The 20,090-nt window shown below is 42.7% G+C and overlaps 3 protein-coding genes across 3 annotated transcripts in view; 2 read left to right on the forward strand and 1 right to left on the reverse strand.

Moving 5' to 3' along the window:
• LOC103515315 overlaps positions 1 to 8,492 on the forward strand; it is a 19,112-nt gene extending 10,620 nt beyond the window's left edge. Inside the window, exons 7-15 of the mRNA XM_026828049.1 lie at positions 2,231 to 2,428; positions 3,606 to 3,729; positions 4,681 to 4,797; positions 5,298 to 5,458; positions 6,321 to 6,365; positions 6,729 to 6,845; positions 7,216 to 7,509; positions 8,275 to 8,317; positions 8,372 to 8,492. Of these exons, the coding sequence (XP_026683850.1) occupies positions 2,231 to 2,428; positions 3,606 to 3,729; positions 4,681 to 4,797; positions 5,298 to 5,458; positions 6,321 to 6,365; positions 6,729 to 6,845; positions 7,216 to 7,509; positions 8,275 to 8,317; positions 8,372 to 8,492 (1,220 nt within the window). The remainder of the gene's footprint in view (positions 1 to 2,230; positions 2,429 to 3,605; positions 3,730 to 4,680; positions 4,798 to 5,297; positions 5,459 to 6,320; positions 6,366 to 6,728; positions 6,846 to 7,215; positions 7,510 to 8,274; positions 8,318 to 8,371) is intronic.
• Positions 8,493 to 8,603: 111 nt separating this feature from the next.
• Positions 8,604 to 15,296, forward strand: LOC103515316. Its single transcript, XM_026828050.1, has 8 exons — positions 8,604 to 8,620; positions 9,291 to 9,527; positions 10,264 to 10,495; positions 11,440 to 11,532; positions 11,875 to 12,110; positions 13,028 to 13,348; positions 13,995 to 14,637; positions 14,786 to 15,296. The coding sequence occupies exons 2-8, from the start codon at positions 9,365 to 9,367 to the stop codon at positions 15,294 to 15,296; spliced, it is 2,199 nt and encodes a 732-aa protein (XP_026683851.1). The 5' UTR covers positions 8,604 to 8,620; positions 9,291 to 9,364.
• Positions 15,297 to 15,696: 400 nt separating this feature from the next.
• Positions 15,697 to 19,862, reverse strand: LOC103515317 (the record flags this gene model as incomplete). The annotated part of the gene is made up of 7 exons (XM_008480258.2): positions 15,697 to 15,937; positions 16,386 to 16,617; positions 17,000 to 17,236; positions 18,342 to 18,449; positions 18,588 to 18,915; positions 18,978 to 19,042; positions 19,665 to 19,862. Coding segments are annotated over 7 exons (1,409 nt in total), but the record flags the coding sequence as incomplete, so codon positions are not given.
• Between the last annotated feature and the right edge of the window lie 228 nt (positions 19,863 to 20,090).

Consider the following 20,090-nt stretch of genomic DNA (forward strand, 5'->3'; position numbering starts at 1 on the left):
TACGCTCCCGTAGGCCATGACGTCATAATTCATGAGTCCCGCTTCGTTTGTTTGTGCGCAAGCGTTTCTGCGCATTTTGACGTGAAATCTGACGTCACAACTCTTCGAACTTTTTCATTAGAACGGCAATTAAAAATTGAATTTTCGACCTTTTAAAGTTACTTTTTCTGAGTTTTGACCTCAGATTTGGATTTTTCCCAACTTTTTACATAGGAATCGACCATTTATTTATAATTTTTACCCATTTGCAACTGCTCAATTCTGATTTGGTAAACTCCGCTCTTAGTGACGAGGGTTTTACCCACCATTCGGCGACAAGCTACCTACAGCTCACATTAACCTCACCCTGCCTGTGTGGGGCCAGGAAAAGCCAGATGGTCACTCATCCAGATATTAACCACGCGTAACGTTGCTTAACTTCAGTGATCCATTTGGAACTGGTGTATTGAACGTATATCTAGCAATCTACATAATTATGTACAGTACACGTTTTGTTAAGTAAACTGAAGGACTCCCTCGGAAAACTTTTAAAACCCTTACATAACCTTTATGAGGGTTTGTTGTGACGTCAAAGTATTGCGAAATGTGAAATACAAAGTTGTAGGTAACATTTGTTTTCAGGAAGATGTTTCTAGTAGAGTTTTCCTGCGCTTATTATGATATTATGTTGAGTTATTATTGTTAACTTGCAAATCATCTCGCATGCTGTCAGACTTCTATGTATGACGTCAATTTTAACATTGGGTTGGAACTAGAACTAATAATAGGGTCTGTATACTTCCATAGGATGATAATTTGATAATATGTACATACGAGTATGTAGGTCCAGACTTGTGCAATGCAACGTGCAATGCAATGAAATTCGTTAGTTTGGACGTGTTTGAGAAAGTTGCAGCAAAGTTTTTAGAACATTGCAGCAAACGTTTGTGGGTATCCGAGAGGTTGGCGGTTTTCTGGCGAATGTCTTTGATGTGCGTTGCACTAGTTTGGACGTGCCTGAAAACACAAGTAAATTAATCTTTTGAATGTCTAATTGGATGAATTTGACCCTGAAGATGCTCATAGAAGTCGTACAGTTTTAAATAAGGCCTTTCGCACATGGGAAGCTCAGTCATCACAATACTTTTCGTAGCGCGAAACAGCGCTTGGTCTGGCTAGGGGACGTTAAACAGAGAGTAGACTAGCGTCTGGCTGTGGGACTATAAACAGAGAGGAGAACAGCTAACCCTAACCAGCCTAGCTATTCTCGGATACATGAAAAACGTTCGCATTCGTCAGATTTGATTTTACGTGCAACGTGCAATGCAAATGCTTTGCACGTTGCTTTGCACGTTGCATTGCACAAGTCTGGACCCACCATTAGATAGGAGGGTATGCGGAGGGATAGGATAAAGGATACGTTCTGCAGGTTCCTAACCCACCTTTTCAGTCTCATTCTGGCAGTGTAAGCAAGGTATATCTTAATAAATAGAATTGGAGAACCTTTTTAATTTTCAATAGAAACGTAGAAAAAGATATAACATTTTTTGAAAATAAGAAACAGCGAGAAGTTATACTATGAAAAGATAGGAGAATATGGAGGGGTAGGATAAAGGATACGTTCTGCAGGTTCCTAACCCACCTTTTCAGTCTCATTCTGGCAGTGTAAGCAAGGTATATCTCAATAAATAGAATTTGAGAACCTTTTTAATTTTCAATAGAAACGTAGAAAAAGATATAACATTTTCTGAAAATAAGAAACAGCGAGAAGTTATACTATGAAAATAACGCGAAATTCGACTAAATTGTTGCATACTGCATACACAGAAACATGTACATGTATGTCTGTCTGTTACGGCGCTGTTACGCTGATGGACCTTTTGTTGTCCTCTTTTCACGAAAAAAATTCGAGTGGCACGGAAAACAGGAAAATTATCACCAATATTTACGGTAAGAATCAAAAAAGGGACTTGTAACTCATCTTGGTGAGTTACTCTGAAATGACTCGCTCAGTCAGAAGAGTTACTCATTTGTAAAACTCGTAAAATATTAACGTTTCAGTTTCTATTCTATTTCTTCGCCTTTTCCCATGTTCAGATGGGGTCGGCGTTTGTCGTCGGCCTCTCAATCAGCAATCAGTGATCGCTTTAAGGCCAACTGGTTTTGGCTAAAGAAAAAAATTTCGTTTCTATTCTATTTAACTTATTTTATTATTATTAGGTATTATTATTTTTTTTTCTTCTATTCCCAGGCACCCTGCAGCACTCCTTCTGGCGGGAACTTCGGCCGTTCACGAACCGTGACGACAGAATCAAAGAGAATGACGCCACGGAAATTCGGTACGTCACGCGTAAGGGTGGCTTCCTGTACGGCTCGTTCAAGAAGAAGGTGCGAGTGTATACGACCCCTGTGTTCCGGCCCTACACTGGGAACCTGAGCACGGGAACTGGTGAGTAAAGGCCCGTTCACACTTGAAAATCGTGTCGTGCATAATGGGAACACGCATTCAATATACGATGTTTACAGGGCCAAAATTAAATGAGAAAATGTGACTCGACACATTTTCGTTTTCTAAACAACACATTTTCTAAACAAATAAATAAAAGCGGTATTTAAGCCCAAACACTAAAATTCTGATAGAAGGACAGAGTGAGAAACGAGAAGATCAGAGAAACTGTGAAAGTAGTCAAGGAGGCCATTAGGAGGTCACTAGTCAAGTAGGCCATTAGGAGGCCACTAGTCAAGTATATAGGCCATTAGGAGGCCACTAGTCAAGTAGGCCATTAGGAGGCCACTAGTCAAGTAGGCCATTAGGAGGCTACTAGTCAAGGAGGCCATTAGGAGGCCACTAGTCAAGTAGGCCATTAGGAGGCCACTAGTCAAGGAGGCCACTAGGAAGGAAAATACGAGAGAATAGACTGGGATGGTTTGAACATGCGGAGAGGAGAGACGAGAGTTACAAAACTGAGGTGGAGAGATAAGGTTGAGAAAGACTTGAGAGAGAAGGGAGGAGGCGTTATGGTGGGTCCAGACTTGTGCAAAGCAACGTGCAATGCAATGAAATTCGTTAGTTTGGACGTGTTTGAGAAAGTTGCAGCAAAGTTTTTTGAACATTGCAGCAAACGTTTGTGGGTATCCGAGAGGTTGGCGGTTTTCTGGCGAATGTCTTTGATGTGCGTTGCACTAGTTTGGACGTGTTTGCAAAGCATCGTGCAATGCAATGCAAATGATGTACCTACTATAGGCCATTACTAGCCATTAAATCAAATCTGACGAATGCGAACGTTTTTCATGTATCCGAGAATTTTCATGTATCCGAGAATACCGATACTCAACTAGTAATGGCCTATAGTAGGTACATCATTTGCATTGCATTGCACGATGCTTTGCAAACACGTGAAAACGGCTTGACCGATTTTAATGAAATTTTTTGTGGTTGTTGACAAGAGTACTGAGGGTGACATAGGCTATTTAAATTTGTCATATTAAAACGGCTTGACCGATTTTAATGAAATTTTTTGTGGTTGTTGACAAGAGTACTGAGGGTGACATAGGCTATTTAAATTTGTCATATTCCATCCCGATTCAAAATGGCAGCACCTCAAAGTTATTTCTATGTTTTGCAGGTTACTTCACCTATCCCAATGGTACAATATACGGATCACATTGGCAAGTGGTCAAGGACAATACTCCCAACATGAGCACCAAACTCAAAACTACACCGGCTCCTGGGGAAAGTACGTTTTCCAGGTGAGTGCCTAGTCAATTCATTTCAGTATTGTTTTGTACAAAGCTTGCTGGAAGAGGAATCTGTCATTCGACACCCCGGACGTGCCATAACTCATCTTGATGAGTCACTGTCAAACGACTTGTTCAGTCACTGACTCAGTCACTCACCGCAAGTTTATAACCGGACCGCTATTGACGGGTCGTACATATACTCGTACTTCTATGTGTCCAAATATCTGAGAGAAAATTCGAGTGGCACCGAAAACAGGAAAATTATCACCAATATTTACGGCAAGAATCAGAGCAATTCTCAAAATGGTGAGTAACTCTCAAAATGACTCGTTCAGTCTCAGTCACTCACTCAGGCACCACAAGTATTTAGAGAAGAGTAACTCAAGGGAGTGAGTAACTCTCAAAAGGATAAGAGATCCCATTTAGGTGCAGGGTCAACACGAGAACACCAAAAAGTAACCCGTCCAAATATTTGCTGTCGAAAAACGAGTGCAAATATTTAGTTGATGGTGGGATTCAAACCCGAAACCTTCTGCAAGCAAGCGTGGTACCAATGGGCTAACCGTGTAATCTTATCTACCGTGAAACTCATCACCAATATTGAGTTTCGTTCTTCTTCTTCTTCTTCTTCTTCTTCTTCTTCTTCTTCTTCTTCCACTTCGTCTTTAATCCCGCTCAAGCGGGGTCGACGTTTCTTGTCAGTTGTCTCCAGTCATGTCTGTTTTGTACCTCGTTGCCTGTCATCCTCGATAACAACCCTGCCAACATCGATTCGGCCTTAATGTACCTGAAGGCCATCGGACTATATACTAAGATCTACGGACTATATACTAAGACTATATACTAAGTAAACAGGGGACGGCGTGTACGACACAAGAGTGTTAAAGCGCCTAACTAGAAAAAAGACCAAGAAGCAGTTTTCAGGTTATGCGTAACTTCTCACTTACTATCATTTTTCAGATCGACTCTCTACTCCAGAGTATCCAGCTTTACGATCAACACGGCAATGTTCCAATACTTCACTAGAATCCTGTACATGACGGATTACTATGGAAATGTCAAGAATTCCGTTGCCAAGTGAGTTATAATAACAATATAATAACGTGCTGCCAAGACCCTTTGTTATGGTCAAGATAATAATAAAAACAAGCCAGCCTAGTTAGCTTAGTTGGTAGTGCGTCTGCCTTGTAAGCGCTAGGCCGCGGGTTCCCTGGGCGGGAATCGAATCAGCAACCTAGAGCTTACAAGAGTTACAAGGTAGACGCGCTAGACTCCACGCAAACTAGGCTGGCCCCTGAATTGTAGGGGTCTGATGAGGGATATTCAGGTACATAATTATGTCGTTGTACTTCCTGAGACGGACTTGACCGTAGTCCCATTCAGGTACCCTCAAAAGAGCCAGTGTTATTGTCTGTGTCAGTTTTACGTCCTCCAGCGAGACGATAAATAACATCCCAATTCTCATTCTTCCCCCCAGACTCTTTTCCGTCCCGATTCGGAGCACCCAAACTCAGTTCGTCTACACGGGACCTCAGCGAGACGATAAATAACATCCCAATCTCATTCTTCCCCCCCAGACTCTTTTCCGTCCCGATTCGGAGCACCCAAACTCAGTTCGTCTACACGGGACGGCGACCCACCAAGATACTCCGGTTCACAAACTGGGCCGGGTCAGTGTACGGGTCACATTGGGTGTTCGATACTAACACCACTTGGCCGTACGCACCCACCACCCCATGTGAGTATGCTATTGGTATAAGTAGGGCCATCGGCTTTAATAAACGCCCTATGCCAGTGCGATCTGGTTAGACCTTTTGTGACTTACCCTGAAGAAATGCGCTGTAGTACCCGGGTGGGTATTTCAGACAAATTTTCTGTCAAAATAAATAAATAAAGACCTTTTGTGACTTACATGTGAGTATGACCGTACCTAAAATAATAATAATGGAACTCAAGACGTCTGACTTTCGATTCAAAATTCCGAACCCACCTATCCTTAAGGTGTGTCTAAACATAGTCGACCGACCGTCGCGTCAATCGGAACGCCCTATGTCAGTGCGATCTGGTTAGACCTTTTGTGACTTACCCTGAAGAAATGCACTGTACTACCCGGGTGGGCATTTCAGACGAATTTTCTGTCAAAATAAATAAATAAACAAAGACCTTTTGTGACTTACGTGTGAGTATGACCGTACTTCAAAATAATAATAATGGAACTCAAGACGTCTGACTTTCGATTCAAAATTCCAAACCCACCTATCCTTAAGGTGTGTCTAAACATAGTCGACCGGCCGTCGCTCGATCGACAAGGTGAATCTATGTTGTCGAGGCAATGTAGACGGGTCAGTCGACATCGATCGACGGCCATCGACTATGTGTGGACACACCTTTACAATGGAGATCTTTTCCTCTCGAAATCGAAGAGAGGAGGTAAGGATAAGAGAGAGCCAGCCGTTCCGAGAACGAACCTTAGCTGTTGAGGATGAAATTCGCCTGGGACGCCTAAAAGAGGTTTGAGAGAAGAACCTGTAACTGCTGAGGTCCAAAGTGACCTTAAACCCCCCAGTCAAGTCAACATAAAACAATCTTCCTATTTTCAGTCAACACATTCTCGCGTACGAAAATGTCCTACTACACATACAGAGGTCCGCGTGAGACCCGAATCATCAACTATACCATTTATGTTGTCGAGGCAATGTAGACGGGTCAGTCGACACCGATCGACAGCCATCGACTATGTGTGGACACACCTTTACAATGGAGATCTTTTCCTCTCGAAATCGAAGAGAGGAGGTCAGGATAAGAGAGAGCCAGCCGTTCCGAGAACGAACCTTAGCTGTTGAGGATAAAATTCGCCTGGGACGCTTAAAAGAGGTTTGAGAGAAGAACCTGTAACTGCTGAGGTCCAAAGTGACCTTAAATCCCCAAGTCAAGTCAATATAAAACAATCTTTCTATTTTCAGTCAACACATTCTCGCGTACGAAAATGTCCTACTACACATACAGAGGGCCGCGTGAGACCCGAATCATCAACTATACCAACGCCGCAGGCGAACGTATTGCCAGCTACTGGGTGTTTGTGACGGACCCATTCGACTTGACACAACATTTGATGCAACAACTGTGTGTATGCAAAACTTACTACACAAACAACTGATGCATTGAAAACGGATGAACAAGCCATAAAAGGAGCAAACATCAATGGAACAAACTGTCTTAAGTGATGTACTCGAAGGGACATGTCAGAGATATGTAAAGAGTGAGTGAGTGCTTAAACCGAGATTAAGGTTCGGTTTATCAATTGCCTTTATCAGGCTTTTAAAATTATCGGCCAGTTAAAACACATTTGAATCAATGCTAACAAGCCAATAACTTTAACAGCCTGATAAATGCTATTGATAAACCGAACCTAAAACTTAAACCGAGTTTAAACTCACTTTGTGGCCCACGGCTTAGAAAGAGTACTCACTAACTCTTTACACGTCTCTCTTTCAGACAAACGGCGAAGACGGCCGACAACGCCCGACGTTGGCGCTAAGCTCAAATATCTCGGCCACATCGACCGCAAGGACATCGTCAGACGCGTCGAACTCGTCACTCACCCTGACGGGAGCCTCAACTATTCGACGGTGGTGGAAGAGGCTCTTCGCGACGTAACTTACCCGACGGCGTGGGTGAATTATACCGCCGCCAACGGGTCTCTCCTCAACCGGCTGTGGAAGTATGTCAAGCCGACGACCACGACTAAGGCGTACTCAAGGAAGTACTTTGCTGAGAACGAGCCTACCGGTGAGTATTTTCAGCTAGACCGGGAAGAGACGTCTCCTATGGCGTGGGTGAAAGATTTTTAGCTATGCGGGGATGAGAAGTATATCACCGCGTGAGAGAACTATGAAATCAATAGAGCAGTTGCGGTGACTTGGATAAGGTTTCAAAGTCAAAGAGCAGAAAAAATGAGGAACTAGGGATTTTTCTACTAAATCCCGAGATAAATCGATTACGGCATACGCGATTATGTCACATCCGTCACATGAACTATCCCGAGCAAAGTAGCAAACCTCACTTGCAGGCAACACAGTAATGTGTTTGTGCGCATGTGTTTCTGTGCATTTCTTGAACTCTGACGTCAAAAATCTTAGAGTTTTGAATTTTCGACCTTTTAAAGTTACTTTTTCGGAGTTTTGATAAGTAACTGCTCCATTTTTCTTTTCGCAACAGAAACGGTGTATGAAATCAATAGAGCAGTTGCGGTGACTTGGGTAAGGTTTCAAAGTCAAAGAGCAGAAAAAATGAGGAACTAGGGATTTTTCTACTAAATCCCGAGATAAATGGATAAATAGATTACGGCATACGCGATTATGTCACATCCGTCACATGAACTATCCCGAGCAAACCTCCCTTGCAGGCAACACATTAATGAGTTTGTGCGCATGTGTTTCTGTGCATTTCTTGAACTCTGACGTCAAAAATCTTTGAGTTTTGAATTTTCGACCTTTTAATGTTACTTTTTCGGATTTTTGATAAGCAACTGCTCCATTTTTCTTTTCGCAACAGAAACGGTGCGCTACACATTCGCCAACGGATCGCTAGACAGGGTGTTCTGAGCAGTTTTCAGGTTATGCGTAACTTCTCACTTACTATCATTTTTCAGATCGACTCTCTACTCCAGAGTATCCAGCTTTACGATCAACACGGCAATGTTCCAATACTTCACTAGAATCCTGTACATGACGGATTACTATGGAAATGTCAAGAACTCCGTTGCCAAGTGAGTTATAATAACAACATCATAACGTGCTGCCAAGACCCTTTGTTATGGTCAAGATAATAATAAAAACAAGCCAGCCTAGTTAGCTTAGTTGGTAGTGCGTCTGCCTGACAACTACGACGACAACAGAGGGTAAGTCGTTCTGTGGACCAGTGGTCAAGAGCACTATCAACCCGGAGGTACTGGGTTCAAATCCCGGCCAGGGCGGAAATTTTCTAACCCATCTTGTCTGTTCACGGATAGGCATGAATGTTAAAGAAATAGTTCAAAACTATTGCAAAGCGGTGCTGAGTATAATCCTTTTTTTTTTTTAAAAAAGGTAAGTTGTTCAAAGGATCGAGTGAATGCCAAGAGTATGCAATCTTTTAGAACAGGGATTGCCAAACTGTGGTTCACGAGAAGGTTTCAGGTGGTAAACGAGATGTTTCAAAAGAAGAAAAAAATGCTTTTCTATAAGAAAGGGTTGTTTAACAAGGAGTATTAAACCTCGCATCCCTCGGCAAAATCCTGGATACGGCCCTGGTTCGTGGCCTGATCATAATTGAATGGGTAAAAGGCAGAGCGGAATAAGTCCAAAAATTCACTTTCTGAGTTATCTATATCATTGAAAAGAGTGCAAAAAGATCTACTTTTTAGATTGGTCGCGAACTTCACTTTAGTGTTGTATTGAAATGAGAGCAAAAACAAAATGGCTACCTCTATTTAAACTTTGACTCCATTTATCTCAAAAGTCTCAAAACTCTTTTTTTTTACTTGATCCGCTCTGCCTCTTAACCATTTGATTATGGTTGATTATTTGCAGAGCCGTCAAGTGAGGAGAACTTCTTCGGGGTGCAGGAGGACAAGCCAACGCCGCCATTAGTCGGCCCCGTCAACATGGAGGAGAAGAAGAGAGGCATGGATTTGTTTGAACGGAAACGGCGGGCCGTAGAGCCGCCAAAACACTTCCCGGTCGAAGGCCGATTTGGCGGTCAAAGGCGAGGGTTTTTTCGGCAGGCCTATAGCGGAGGAGCGATGATAATAGAGGCTATGCATTTGGGTAAGCATTATGAATAAAAGGTCGATTCCGACGTAAAAAAGTTGTATATAATCCAAATCTAAAGTCCAAATCTAATAATAATAATAATAATAAAAAACTAAAAAGAAACGGGAAAAAAACCATCTTTAAAAATTCGAAAATTGATTTTTATTTGCCGATCCAAAGAAAATTTAAAGGTAGAATCACACTACCATGACGTTACGTCACGTGACGTGACCTACAATATTATGGGAAAACTTTGAACTACATCTTTCTGACTCCCCATGACTTCACGTGACGTGATGGTAGTGTGTTTCTACCTTAAAAGCATCAAAGTGGCCTTTGCTTTTGGATCTGTGGCAGCTGATAAAGATAAAACTAAATAAGCACATTTATGTTTCAGTTGAGTCGAATTTTCGACGGACCTACAGCGGTGGGGCGATGCGAGACAGGGTCCCAGTTGAGCGGGATTTTCGGGCCGCCCAAAACGGAGGGCGGTTTAGTTTCTACCTTAAAAGCATCAAAGTGGGCTTTTGTGTATGGATCTGTGGCAGCTGATAAAGATAAAACCTAAATAGAATAGAATAGAATAGAATATACCTTGTTTATCCTGCCAGAATGAGACTAAAAAGTCCCTTTACTCCCGCAATCTAAACAAGGTCTTATATATTTCATAGATATAGTTTAAACATATGTAAATAAAAACCTTGTTTAAATATTAAAAAAATAAAAATAAATAAGCACATTTATGTTTCAGTTGAGCCGAGTTTTCGACGGACCTACAGCGGTGGGGCGATGCGAGACAGGGTCCCAGTTGAGCGGGATTTTCGGGCCGCCCAAAACGGAGGGCGGTTTTTTCGTCGGGCCTACAGTGGCGGCAAAATGGCCCCGGAGCGACGCCGCCGTGATGCAGATGATGTAGATCTGATTGGGAAGGATCTGTTTGATGAGAGGGAAATTGAAGCTAACAACCCCGGCGGCTTACAGAGGTAATGGAACACAAAGTTACCGAGACAGCCATCAAAATGTATTGGAACTGTTGATGACTTTATTAAATTTAATTAAGTACCCTCCGTGGCCGAGTGAGTATCACACAAGGTTTGCACTCCGGAGGTACCGGGTTCAATTCCCGGCGGGGTCGAAGGTTTTTCGGCTCTGTGCTTGGAGTTCGCGGTGCACTCAGCCTCGTGTGGACAATTGAGTAGCTACTTTAATCGAGTAGCGACCAGTGGTGACATTACCAGTGTAAAAGAATTAATAGTAAAGGAGGCAACAACCCCGGCGGCTTACAGAGGTAATGAAAGTAACTAGGCGGCTTACAAAAGTAATGGAACACAAAGTTACCGAGACAGCCATCAAGATGTATTGGAACTGTTGATGACTTTATTAAATTTAATTAAGTAGCGTCCGTGGCCGCGTGGGTATCACACAAGGTTTGCACTCCGGAGGTACCGGGTTCGATTCCCGGCGGGTTCGAAGGTTTTTCGGCTCTGTGCTTGGAGGTCGCGGAGCACTCAGCCTCGTGAGGACAATTGAGTAGCTACTTTAATCGAGTAGCGACCAGTGGCGGCATTGCCAGTGTAAAGTATTGATGACGAATGAGAATTGATAGTAAAGGAGGGCCTCCGTGGCCGAGTGGGTATCACACAAGGTTTGCACTCCAGAGGTACCGGGTTCGATTTCCGGCGGGATCGAAGGTTTTTCGGCTCTGTGCTTGGAGTTCGCGGTGCACTCAGCCTCGTGAGGACAATTGAGTAGCTACTTTAATCGAGTAGCGACCAGTGGTGACATTACCAGTGTAAAAGATTGATGATGAATGAGAATTATTAGTAAAGGAGGCACTTAGTAATGCTGTGATATCCACAAAACTTGTGAAATAATAATCCATCATTTAGTTTAGACTTTTGATGATCAAAATCTTTGTATTTCCCAGGTCAGCCGGAATTTTCGACTCGTTCGAACTGCCAGGCGGCAAAGTGACCGCCAATAAAGACGACGACGGTGACCTCCAAAGCGAAGACGTCAAGTAAAGGAGGCACTTAGTAATGCTGTGATATCCACGAAACTTGTGAAGAAGCTCTGCACTTTACCACAAATAATCCATTATTTATTTTAGACTTTTGATGATCAAAATCTTCGTGTTTCCCAGGTCGGCCGGAATTTTCGACTCGTTCGAACTGCCAGGCGGCAAAGTGACCGCCAATAAAGACGACGACGGTGACCTCCAAAGCGAAGACGTCAAGGAGGCACTTAGTAATGCTGTGATAGTGTGATATCCACAAAACTTGTGAAGAAGCTCTGTACTTTACCACAAATAATCCATTATATAGTTTAGACTTTCGATGATCAAAATCTTTGTGTTTCCCAGGTCGGCCGGAATTTTCGACTCCTTCGAACTGCCAGGCGGCAAAGTGACCGCCAATAAAGACGCCGACGGTGACCTCCAAAGCGAAGACGTCAAAGACGACGACCTCAAAAGCGATGACAAAGAAGAGCCCAAAGTTGATGATATAGACAAAGATACGGATAAAGATGATGATGAAGAAAAATCCAAGAAGGATGATGATGATGAAGCAAAGGATGATGCAGATTTGGAAAGTAAGGGTGAGTAACCAATTTCTGATTTACCAATATTTTATTATGTGGTCAAGCAAAGGATGATGCAGATTTGGAAAGTAAGGGTGAGTAACCAATTTCTGATTTACCAATATTTTATTATGTGGTCAAACTGTCAAATACATTAGGATAAAATTCCATACCTCGGCTGAGATCGAACCCACGCCCTCCTGTTTACCGGGCGAGCGTCTTGACCACTACACCACCGAGGTAGTACACTGAGGATGATGTATGATAGCATGATTCAAAACCATCTCGTGAAAACAAGTGGAATCTACCTCGTTGTTCATAGACATTACCCGAATAGGACTAGAAAAGGATTACTACAGCAGTCAAGATATCAACCGATATGTAAACACCAACCTTCAGCCTACAAGCTCAACAGTTTGAAAGGAAAAAAAGAAGAGGATTATACAGATAAATCAACTCTAATCTCTTCGACACAAAGACTCTGAGTACGCATTTACGCAAAACTTCCAACCAATACAACGAATCCATCTCCGAGGACACAACATTTGATGCAACAACTGTGTGTATGCAAAACTCACTACACAAACAACTGATGCATTGAAAACGGATGAACAAGCCATAAAAGGAGCAAACATCAATGGAACAAACTGTCTTAAGTGATGTACTCGATGGGACATGTCAGAGATATGTAAAGAGTGAGTGAGTGAGTGCTTAAACCGAGATTAAGGTTCGGTTTATCAATTGCCTTTATCAGGCTTTTAAAATTATCGGCCAGTTAAAACACATTTGAATCAATGCTAACAAGCCAATAACTTTAACAGCCTGATAAATGCTATTGATAAACCAAACCTAAAACTTAAACTGAGTTTAAACTCACTTTGTGGCCTCCGGCTTAGAAAGAGTACTCACTAACTCTTTACACGTCTCTCTTTCAGACAAACGGCGAAGACGGCCGACAACGCCCGACGTTGGCGCTCGGCTACCCACGACGTCGGCGAAACCCACACGTTCTAAATTCTCCATCGAAAATTCCGAATGGTACAAGGACGCCAACGATTCGTCCGTCGACGGATGGAGCTGCCTCTATCGACCGAATTTGGATGACAAGGACGTCGACCACATGACGTACAACGAGATGTTATATCGTCGACGATATTGTACCGGGACGATACCGCCACGAGATATGCACGAATTCGACGACTATATCCTGAAACTCAAGAAGGATGTTATTAAACGGATTGACGCTTGCAAAGAAGGTAAAGTTGACGGATGCGAATGGGAAGAATTGAAATTTATTAGTAGAGCTCCGCCCCGCCAAGTCAAAAACAGTTTGACAGAGCTACTAAGAGATTTAAAGATACTGCTCTGTTACAGAGTTGCAATACAGTATAGAATAGAAATAAAGTTACACAATAGATGCGAAACGGCTACAGAGGAAACAATTGCCTTTGTTCAAAGCCCTCTGTAAATTTTCCAAACTTATCAATATCGTTGAAATCCTCACTGATAAGATACAGGAATTCGTATTCGCAATGTTGTTGAAAGAGAAGCGAGAGAGGAACATGAACTAATAAGTCATAAGATTGACATCAAGGAGTCAAGATTCAGAGTAAGATAGGATCAAGGATTCCAACACACCCAACCATCTAGCTTTAAAACTGACCAAAAATTCTTTCTCCTCTAGGTGAATCCATCTGGCCGAAACTCACAATGAGCGAAGAGCGCAACCGGACGCTCACGAAAGTGCGCGCAGCTTGTTGAAAGAGAAGCGAGAGAGGAACATGAACTAATGAGTCATAAGATTGACATCAAGGAGTCAAGATTCAGAGTAAGATAGGATCAAGGATTCCAATACACCCAACCATCTAGCTTTAAAACTGACCAAAATTCTTTCTCCTCTAGGTGAATCCATCTGGCCGAAACTCACAATGAGCCAAGAGCGCAACCGGACGCTCACGAAAGTGCGCGCAGACTACGTCGAACACATCCGCAAAAGCCGCATTGCGCATCGGGAAGAGAAAATCCTGCAGAAGGAAATCGAGTACCAGGACTTCTTGAGGAACACCCGCCGCCTTATCAAGTACAACACGACTTACGTCCCGTGGGAGATAAGAACGACCATGAATCAAGAATTCGTGGACAGGATGAACAAACCGCTGTACGAGGAATTTGTCCGGAAACGGCCAAGTTATCTCCGAGGTTTGCCGAATAAATACGGCGTTCGCGTCTCTGGCGAAGGCAATTTCAGCACCGAAGAATTCTACGCCCATACGTCCTTTGAGACGGAAGAATTTGAGCACTATCGGGAGTTGTACAACGTTTCGTTGAAGGACTTGAGGAGATATCGGAAAGAGCATTACGACCAGTTTGTGCCCAAACATAAGCGGCGGATTCGGAAGTTCAATCTGAACAAGACACTTGCCGAGCTTGCTCGAAGAAATGGGAATGGAACGATTATTGCCGATCATGAACGAGGTGGGAATACGAGCATTGTCGATCATGGACGAAGAGAAAAACGAGATCTGCGTTGGCGACAGGAAACTGCGCTGAGAGAATATGTTGAGAATGCAATAGCGGCGGCGTATCGTATGTTAGGTCAACGCGCTGACAATGAACTAATCAACGGACTGATTGAAGATATTCGAAATGCACTACAAGACAACGCTGACGAGTCGGTACAAGAGTACATAGAGACTGAGAGAATATGTTGAGAATGCAATAGCGGCGGCGTATCGTATGTTAGGTCATCGCGGTGACAATGAACTAATCAACGGACTGATTGAAGATATTCGAAATGCACTACAAGACAACGCTGACGAGTCGGTACAAGAGTACATAGAGGATGCTTTCAGAAGAATACGCGTTCCGAAAGAAACGGATGATGATTATGAAGAATTTGATGATAATTATGATGATGAAAATGTAGAAGACAATAGAGAGCTTGCCGGAAATGAAAATCAATATGACAACCACAATTTAAGAGAGGCAAAACAATTGAATGATCTCAACTCGGAAAATCAACAAATTTTGGTCAAAGATATTATTTTGGACGACAAGAACAACAACAACAACAAAAATACCCAACAAAACACAATCAATGGAGTCAATCAATGCATCGGTTGTTTGTGTAGTAAGTTTTGCATACACACAGTTGTTGCATCAAATGTTGTGTCATTGGAGATGGATTCGTTGTATCGGTTGTAAGTTTTGCGTAAATGCGTATTCAGAGTCGTTGTATCGAAGAGATTAGAGTTGATTTATCTGTATAATCCTCTTCTTTTTTCCTTTCAAACTGTTGAGCTTGTAGGCTGAAGGTTTGTGTTTACATATCGGTTGATATCTTGACTGCTGGAGTAATCCCTTTCTAGTCCAATTCGAGTAGTGTCTATAAACAACGAGGTAGATTCCACTTGTTTTCACGAGATAGTTTTGAATCATGCTATCATACATCATCCTCAGTGTACTACCTCGGTGGTGTAGTGGTCAAGACGCTCGCCCGGTAAACAGGAGGGCGTGGGTTTGATCCCAGCCGAGGCATGCAATTTTATCCTAATGTATTTGACAGTTTGACCACATAATAAAATATTGGTAAATCAGAAATTGGTTACTCACCCTTACTTTCCAAATCTGCATCATCTTTTGCTTCATCATCATCCTTCTTGGATTTTTCTTCATCATCATCTTTATCCGTATCTTTGTCTATATCATCAACTTTGGGCTCTTCTTTGTCATCGCTTTTGAGATCATCGTCTTTGACGTCTTCGCTTTGGAGGTCACCGTCGTCGTCTTTATTGGCGGTCACTTTGCCGCCTGGCAGTTCGAAGGAGTCGAAAATTCCGGCCGACCTGGGAAACACAAAGATTTTGATCATCGAAAGTCTAAACTATATAATGGATTATTTGTGGTAAAGTACAGAGCTTCTTCACAAGTTTTGTGGATATCACACTATCACAGCATTACTAAGTGCCTCCTTTACTATCAATTCTCATTCGTCATCAATACTTTACACTGGCAATGCCGCCACTGGTCGCTACTCGATTAAAGTAGCTACTCAATTGTCCTCACGAGGCTGAGTGCTCCGCGACCTCCAAGCACAGAGCCGAAAAACCTTCGAACCCGCCGGGAATCGAACCCGGTACCTCCGGAGTGCAAACCTTGTGTGATACCCACGCGGCCACGGACGCTACTTAATTAAATTTAATAAAGTCATCAACAGTTCCAATACATCTTGATGGCTGTCTCGGTAACTTTGTGTTCCATTACTTTTGTAAGCCGCCTAGTTACTTTCATTACCTCTGTAAGCCGCCGGGGTTGTTGGCTTCAATTTCCCTCTCATCAAACAGATCCTTCCCAATCAGATCTACATCATCTGCATCACGGCGGCGTCGCTCCGGGGCCATTTTGCCGCCACTGTAGGCCCGACGAAAAAACCGCCCTCCGTTTTGGGCGGCCCGAAAATCCCGCTCAACTGGGACCCTGTCTCGCATCGCCCCACCGCTGTAGGTCCGTCGAAAATTCGACTCAACTGAAACATAAATGTGCTTATTTAGTTTTATCTTTATCAGCTGCCACAGATCCAAAAGCAAAGGCCACTTTGATGCTTTTAAGGTAGAAACACACTACCATCACGTCACGTGAAGTCATGGGGAGTCAGAAAGATGTAGTTCAAAGTTTTCCCATAATATTGTAGGTCACGTCACGTGACGTAACGTCATGGTAGTGTGATTCTACCTTTAAATTTTCTTTGGATCGGCAAATAAAAATCAATTTTCGAATTTTTAAAGATGGTTTTTTTCCCGTTTCTTTTTAGTTTTTTATTATTATTATTATTATTAGATTTGGACTTTAGATTTGGATTATATACAACTTTTTTACGTCGGAATCGACCTTTTATTCATAATGCTTACCCAAATGCATAGCCTCTATTATCATCGCTCCTCCGCTATAGGCCTGCCGAAAAAACCCTCGCCTTTGACCGCCAAATCGGCCTTCGACCGGGAAGTGTTTTGGCGGCTCTACGGCCCGCCGTTTCCGTTCAAACAAATCCATGCCTCTCTTCTTCTCCTCCATGTTGACGGGGCCGACTAATGGCGGCGTTGGCTTGTCCTCCTGCACCCCGAAGAAGTTCTCCTCACTTGACGGCTCTGCAAATAATCAACCATAATCCAATGGCTAAGAGGCAGAGCGGATCAAGTAAAAAAAAAAAGGGTTTTGAGATAAATGGGGTCAAAGTTTAAAAAGAGGAAGCCGGGGCCGACTATCTGCGGCGTTGGCTTGTCCTCCTGCACCCCGAAGAAGTTCTCCTCACTTGACGGCTCTGCAAATAATCAACCATAATCAAATGGTTAAGAGGCAGAGCGGATCAAGTAAAAAAAAAGAGTTTTGAGACTTTTGAGATAAATGGAGTCAAAGTTTAAATAGAGGTAGCCATTTTGTTTTTGCTCTCATTTCAATACAACACTAAAGTGAAGTTCGCGACCAATCTAAAAAGTAGATCTTTTTGCACTCTTTTCAATGATATAGATACATAACTCAGAAAGTCGACTTAGTCCGCTCTGCCTTTTACCCATTCAATTATGATCAGGCCACGAACCAGGGCCGTATCCAGGATTTTGCCAAGGGATGCGAGGTTTAATAGTCTTTGTTAAACAATGCTTTGTTAATAGCAAATGTATTTTTTTTTTCTTCTTTTGGAACATCTCGTTTACGACCTGAAACCCTCTCGCGGACCACTGGTGGCCCGCGGATCATAGTTTGGGAATCCCTGTTCTAATTGAACGGCATACTCGTTGCATTCGTAAAACGGTCACTTGATCCTTTGAATTAAATAAATAAATAAACCTTTATTTGGTGGTCATTTAAAGGCACAATACATTACATACCTACTTATAAGTTTAGAAAAACATACAAAGAGTAATCCTACCTATGAATATAACCATTAAACATGAAGTAGGTATTTTTAAGTTCTTCCCATTTGAAATACCTATATGCCAAAGCTCAAGGCCAAGACCCCAATTCAGCAACTGCTGAGGTATGGATCCTTTGAATTACTTACATTTTTTTGTTAAAAAAAAAAAAGATTATACCTACTCAGCACTGCTTTGCAATTCTTCAAAACATATTCTTTAACATTCATGCCTGTCCGTGAACAGACAAGATGGGTTAGAAAATTTCCGCCCTGGCCGGGATTTGAACCCAGTACCTCCGGGTTGATAGTACTCTTGACCATAGGTCCATAGAACGACTTACCCTCTGTTGTCGTCGTAGTCGTTGGCGTTGTTGTCGTCACGGTAGTACTTTCAGTAACTGCTTCTGACGTCACATCCACCCTCTCCGTAACAGTTTGTTCAGTAGTTCCTTCAGTGACAACTGGCGCAGTTGTCAGATCGACTTGCGGTGTTGTAACGTCTCCTTCAGTGACTTGTGGCGTTGTGACATCTCCCTCAGTGACAACTGGCGCAGTTGTCAGATCGACTTGCGGTGTTGTAACGTCTCCTTCAGTGACTTGTGGCGTTGTGACATCTCCCTCAGTGACAACTGGCGCAGTTGTCAGATCGACTTGCGGTGTTGTAACGTCTCCCTCAGTAACTTGCGGCGTTGTGACGTCTTTCTCAGTAACATGCGCTGTTGTGACATCTTTAGTTGTCGTTGGCGGCATGGTGGGCCGCGTCTCGTTGGGGCCGTAAGTCGAAAACGGCAAATCGGTTTCCATCTCATCTGCGTCCTTGTATTTGACATACTCGGAGTGGGTCTGAGGCGGCTCTACGGTTGAAACGTAGCCGGGGTCGAAGTAGAACCGGTTGTAATGCTTGTTGTGCGTCACCTGAAATTTTCACAAAAAATAGTGAGATCCCAAAGAAAAAACTTTTTGTGAGAATACAACGCCAAGTTGTCCTTGTATTTGACGTATTCGGAGTACGTCTGCGGAGGCTCTACGGTCGAAACGTAGCCTGGGTCGAAGTAGAATCGTTTGTAATGCTTGTTGTGTCACCTGTAAATTCAACAAAAAGTAGTGAGATCCCAAAGAGAAACCTTTTTTTTGTGAAAATACGACGCCAAGTTTTACTATGAAAATGAAACCTGACAACCAAATTTTCAAATTTTTTCTTCTTTATAATTTCATAATTTGAGTTTCACCAAGTGTTTATGGTTTTACATATTAGACCCCGTTCCCATTTGTCATGAGTTTCACGCGATTTTTTTCCGAATGTCCTGTAGGCAATGTAATTTAAATGAGAATTTTCCCATCACCACACTACACTATTTATTATTATTATTATTTTCCTCTGTATTATTATTATATCCGAAAGCGCCGTCGAAGATATGCCCAGTTCTTTGACTATGGGAAAGCAGGAGATTTTGAAAAGTTCCAAGAGAAAGTTCAAGAAGAAGACGTCAAAGACGATGACCTCAAAAGCGATGACAAAGAAGAGCCCAAAGTTGATGATATAGACAAAGATACGGATAAAGATGATGATGAAGAAAAATCCAAGATAAGCAAGGTACCTATATTGAATGGGTGTTCCCACTATGCACGACACGATTTTCAACTGTGAACGGGCCTTTACTCACCAGTTCTCGTGCTCAGGTTCCCGGTGTAGGGCCGGAACACAGGGGTCGTATACACTCGCACCTTCTTCTTGAACGAGCCGTACAGAAAGCCACCCTTCCGCGTGACGTACCGAATTTCCGTGGCGTCATTCTCCTTGATTCTGTCGTCACGGTTCGTGAACGGCCGAAGTTCCCGCCAGAAGGAGTGCTGCAGGGTGCCTGGGAATAGAAGAAAATAATAATAATAATACCTAATAATAATAAAATAAGTTTAATAGAATAGAAACGGAAAATTTTCTTTAGCCAAAACCAGTTGGCCTCAAAGCGATCACTCTAAAGCTGATTGAGAGGCTGACGACAAACGCCACGCCATCTGAACATGGGAAAAGGCGAAGAAGAAGAAGAAGAAGAAGAAGAAGAAGAAGAAGAAGAAGAAGAAGAAGAAGA

The sequence above is a fragment of the Diaphorina citri genome, unplaced genomic scaffold, assembly GCF_000475195.1.
Source record: "Diaphorina citri unplaced genomic scaffold, Diaci psyllid genome assembly version 1.1 scaffold1317, whole genome shotgun sequence".
Lineage (NCBI taxonomy): Eukaryota > Metazoa > Arthropoda > Insecta > Hemiptera > Psyllidae > Diaphorina > Diaphorina citri.

Bases quoted from the DNA above. Each gene is read 5' to 3' on its own strand.
- LOC103515316 (XM_026828050.1), top strand. From the start codon at position 9,365: ATGGAGGAGAAGAAGAGAGGCATGGATTTGTTTGAACGGAAACGGCGG. The intron at 10,496-11,439 runs GTAATGGAACAC...TGTATTTCCCAG, and splicing joins AACCCCGGCGGCTTACAGAG to GTCAGCCGGAATTTTCGACT. The intron at 13,349-13,994 runs GTAAAGTTGACG...TTTCTCCTCTAG, and splicing joins GATTGACGCTTGCAAAGAAG to GTGAATCCATCTGGCCGAAA.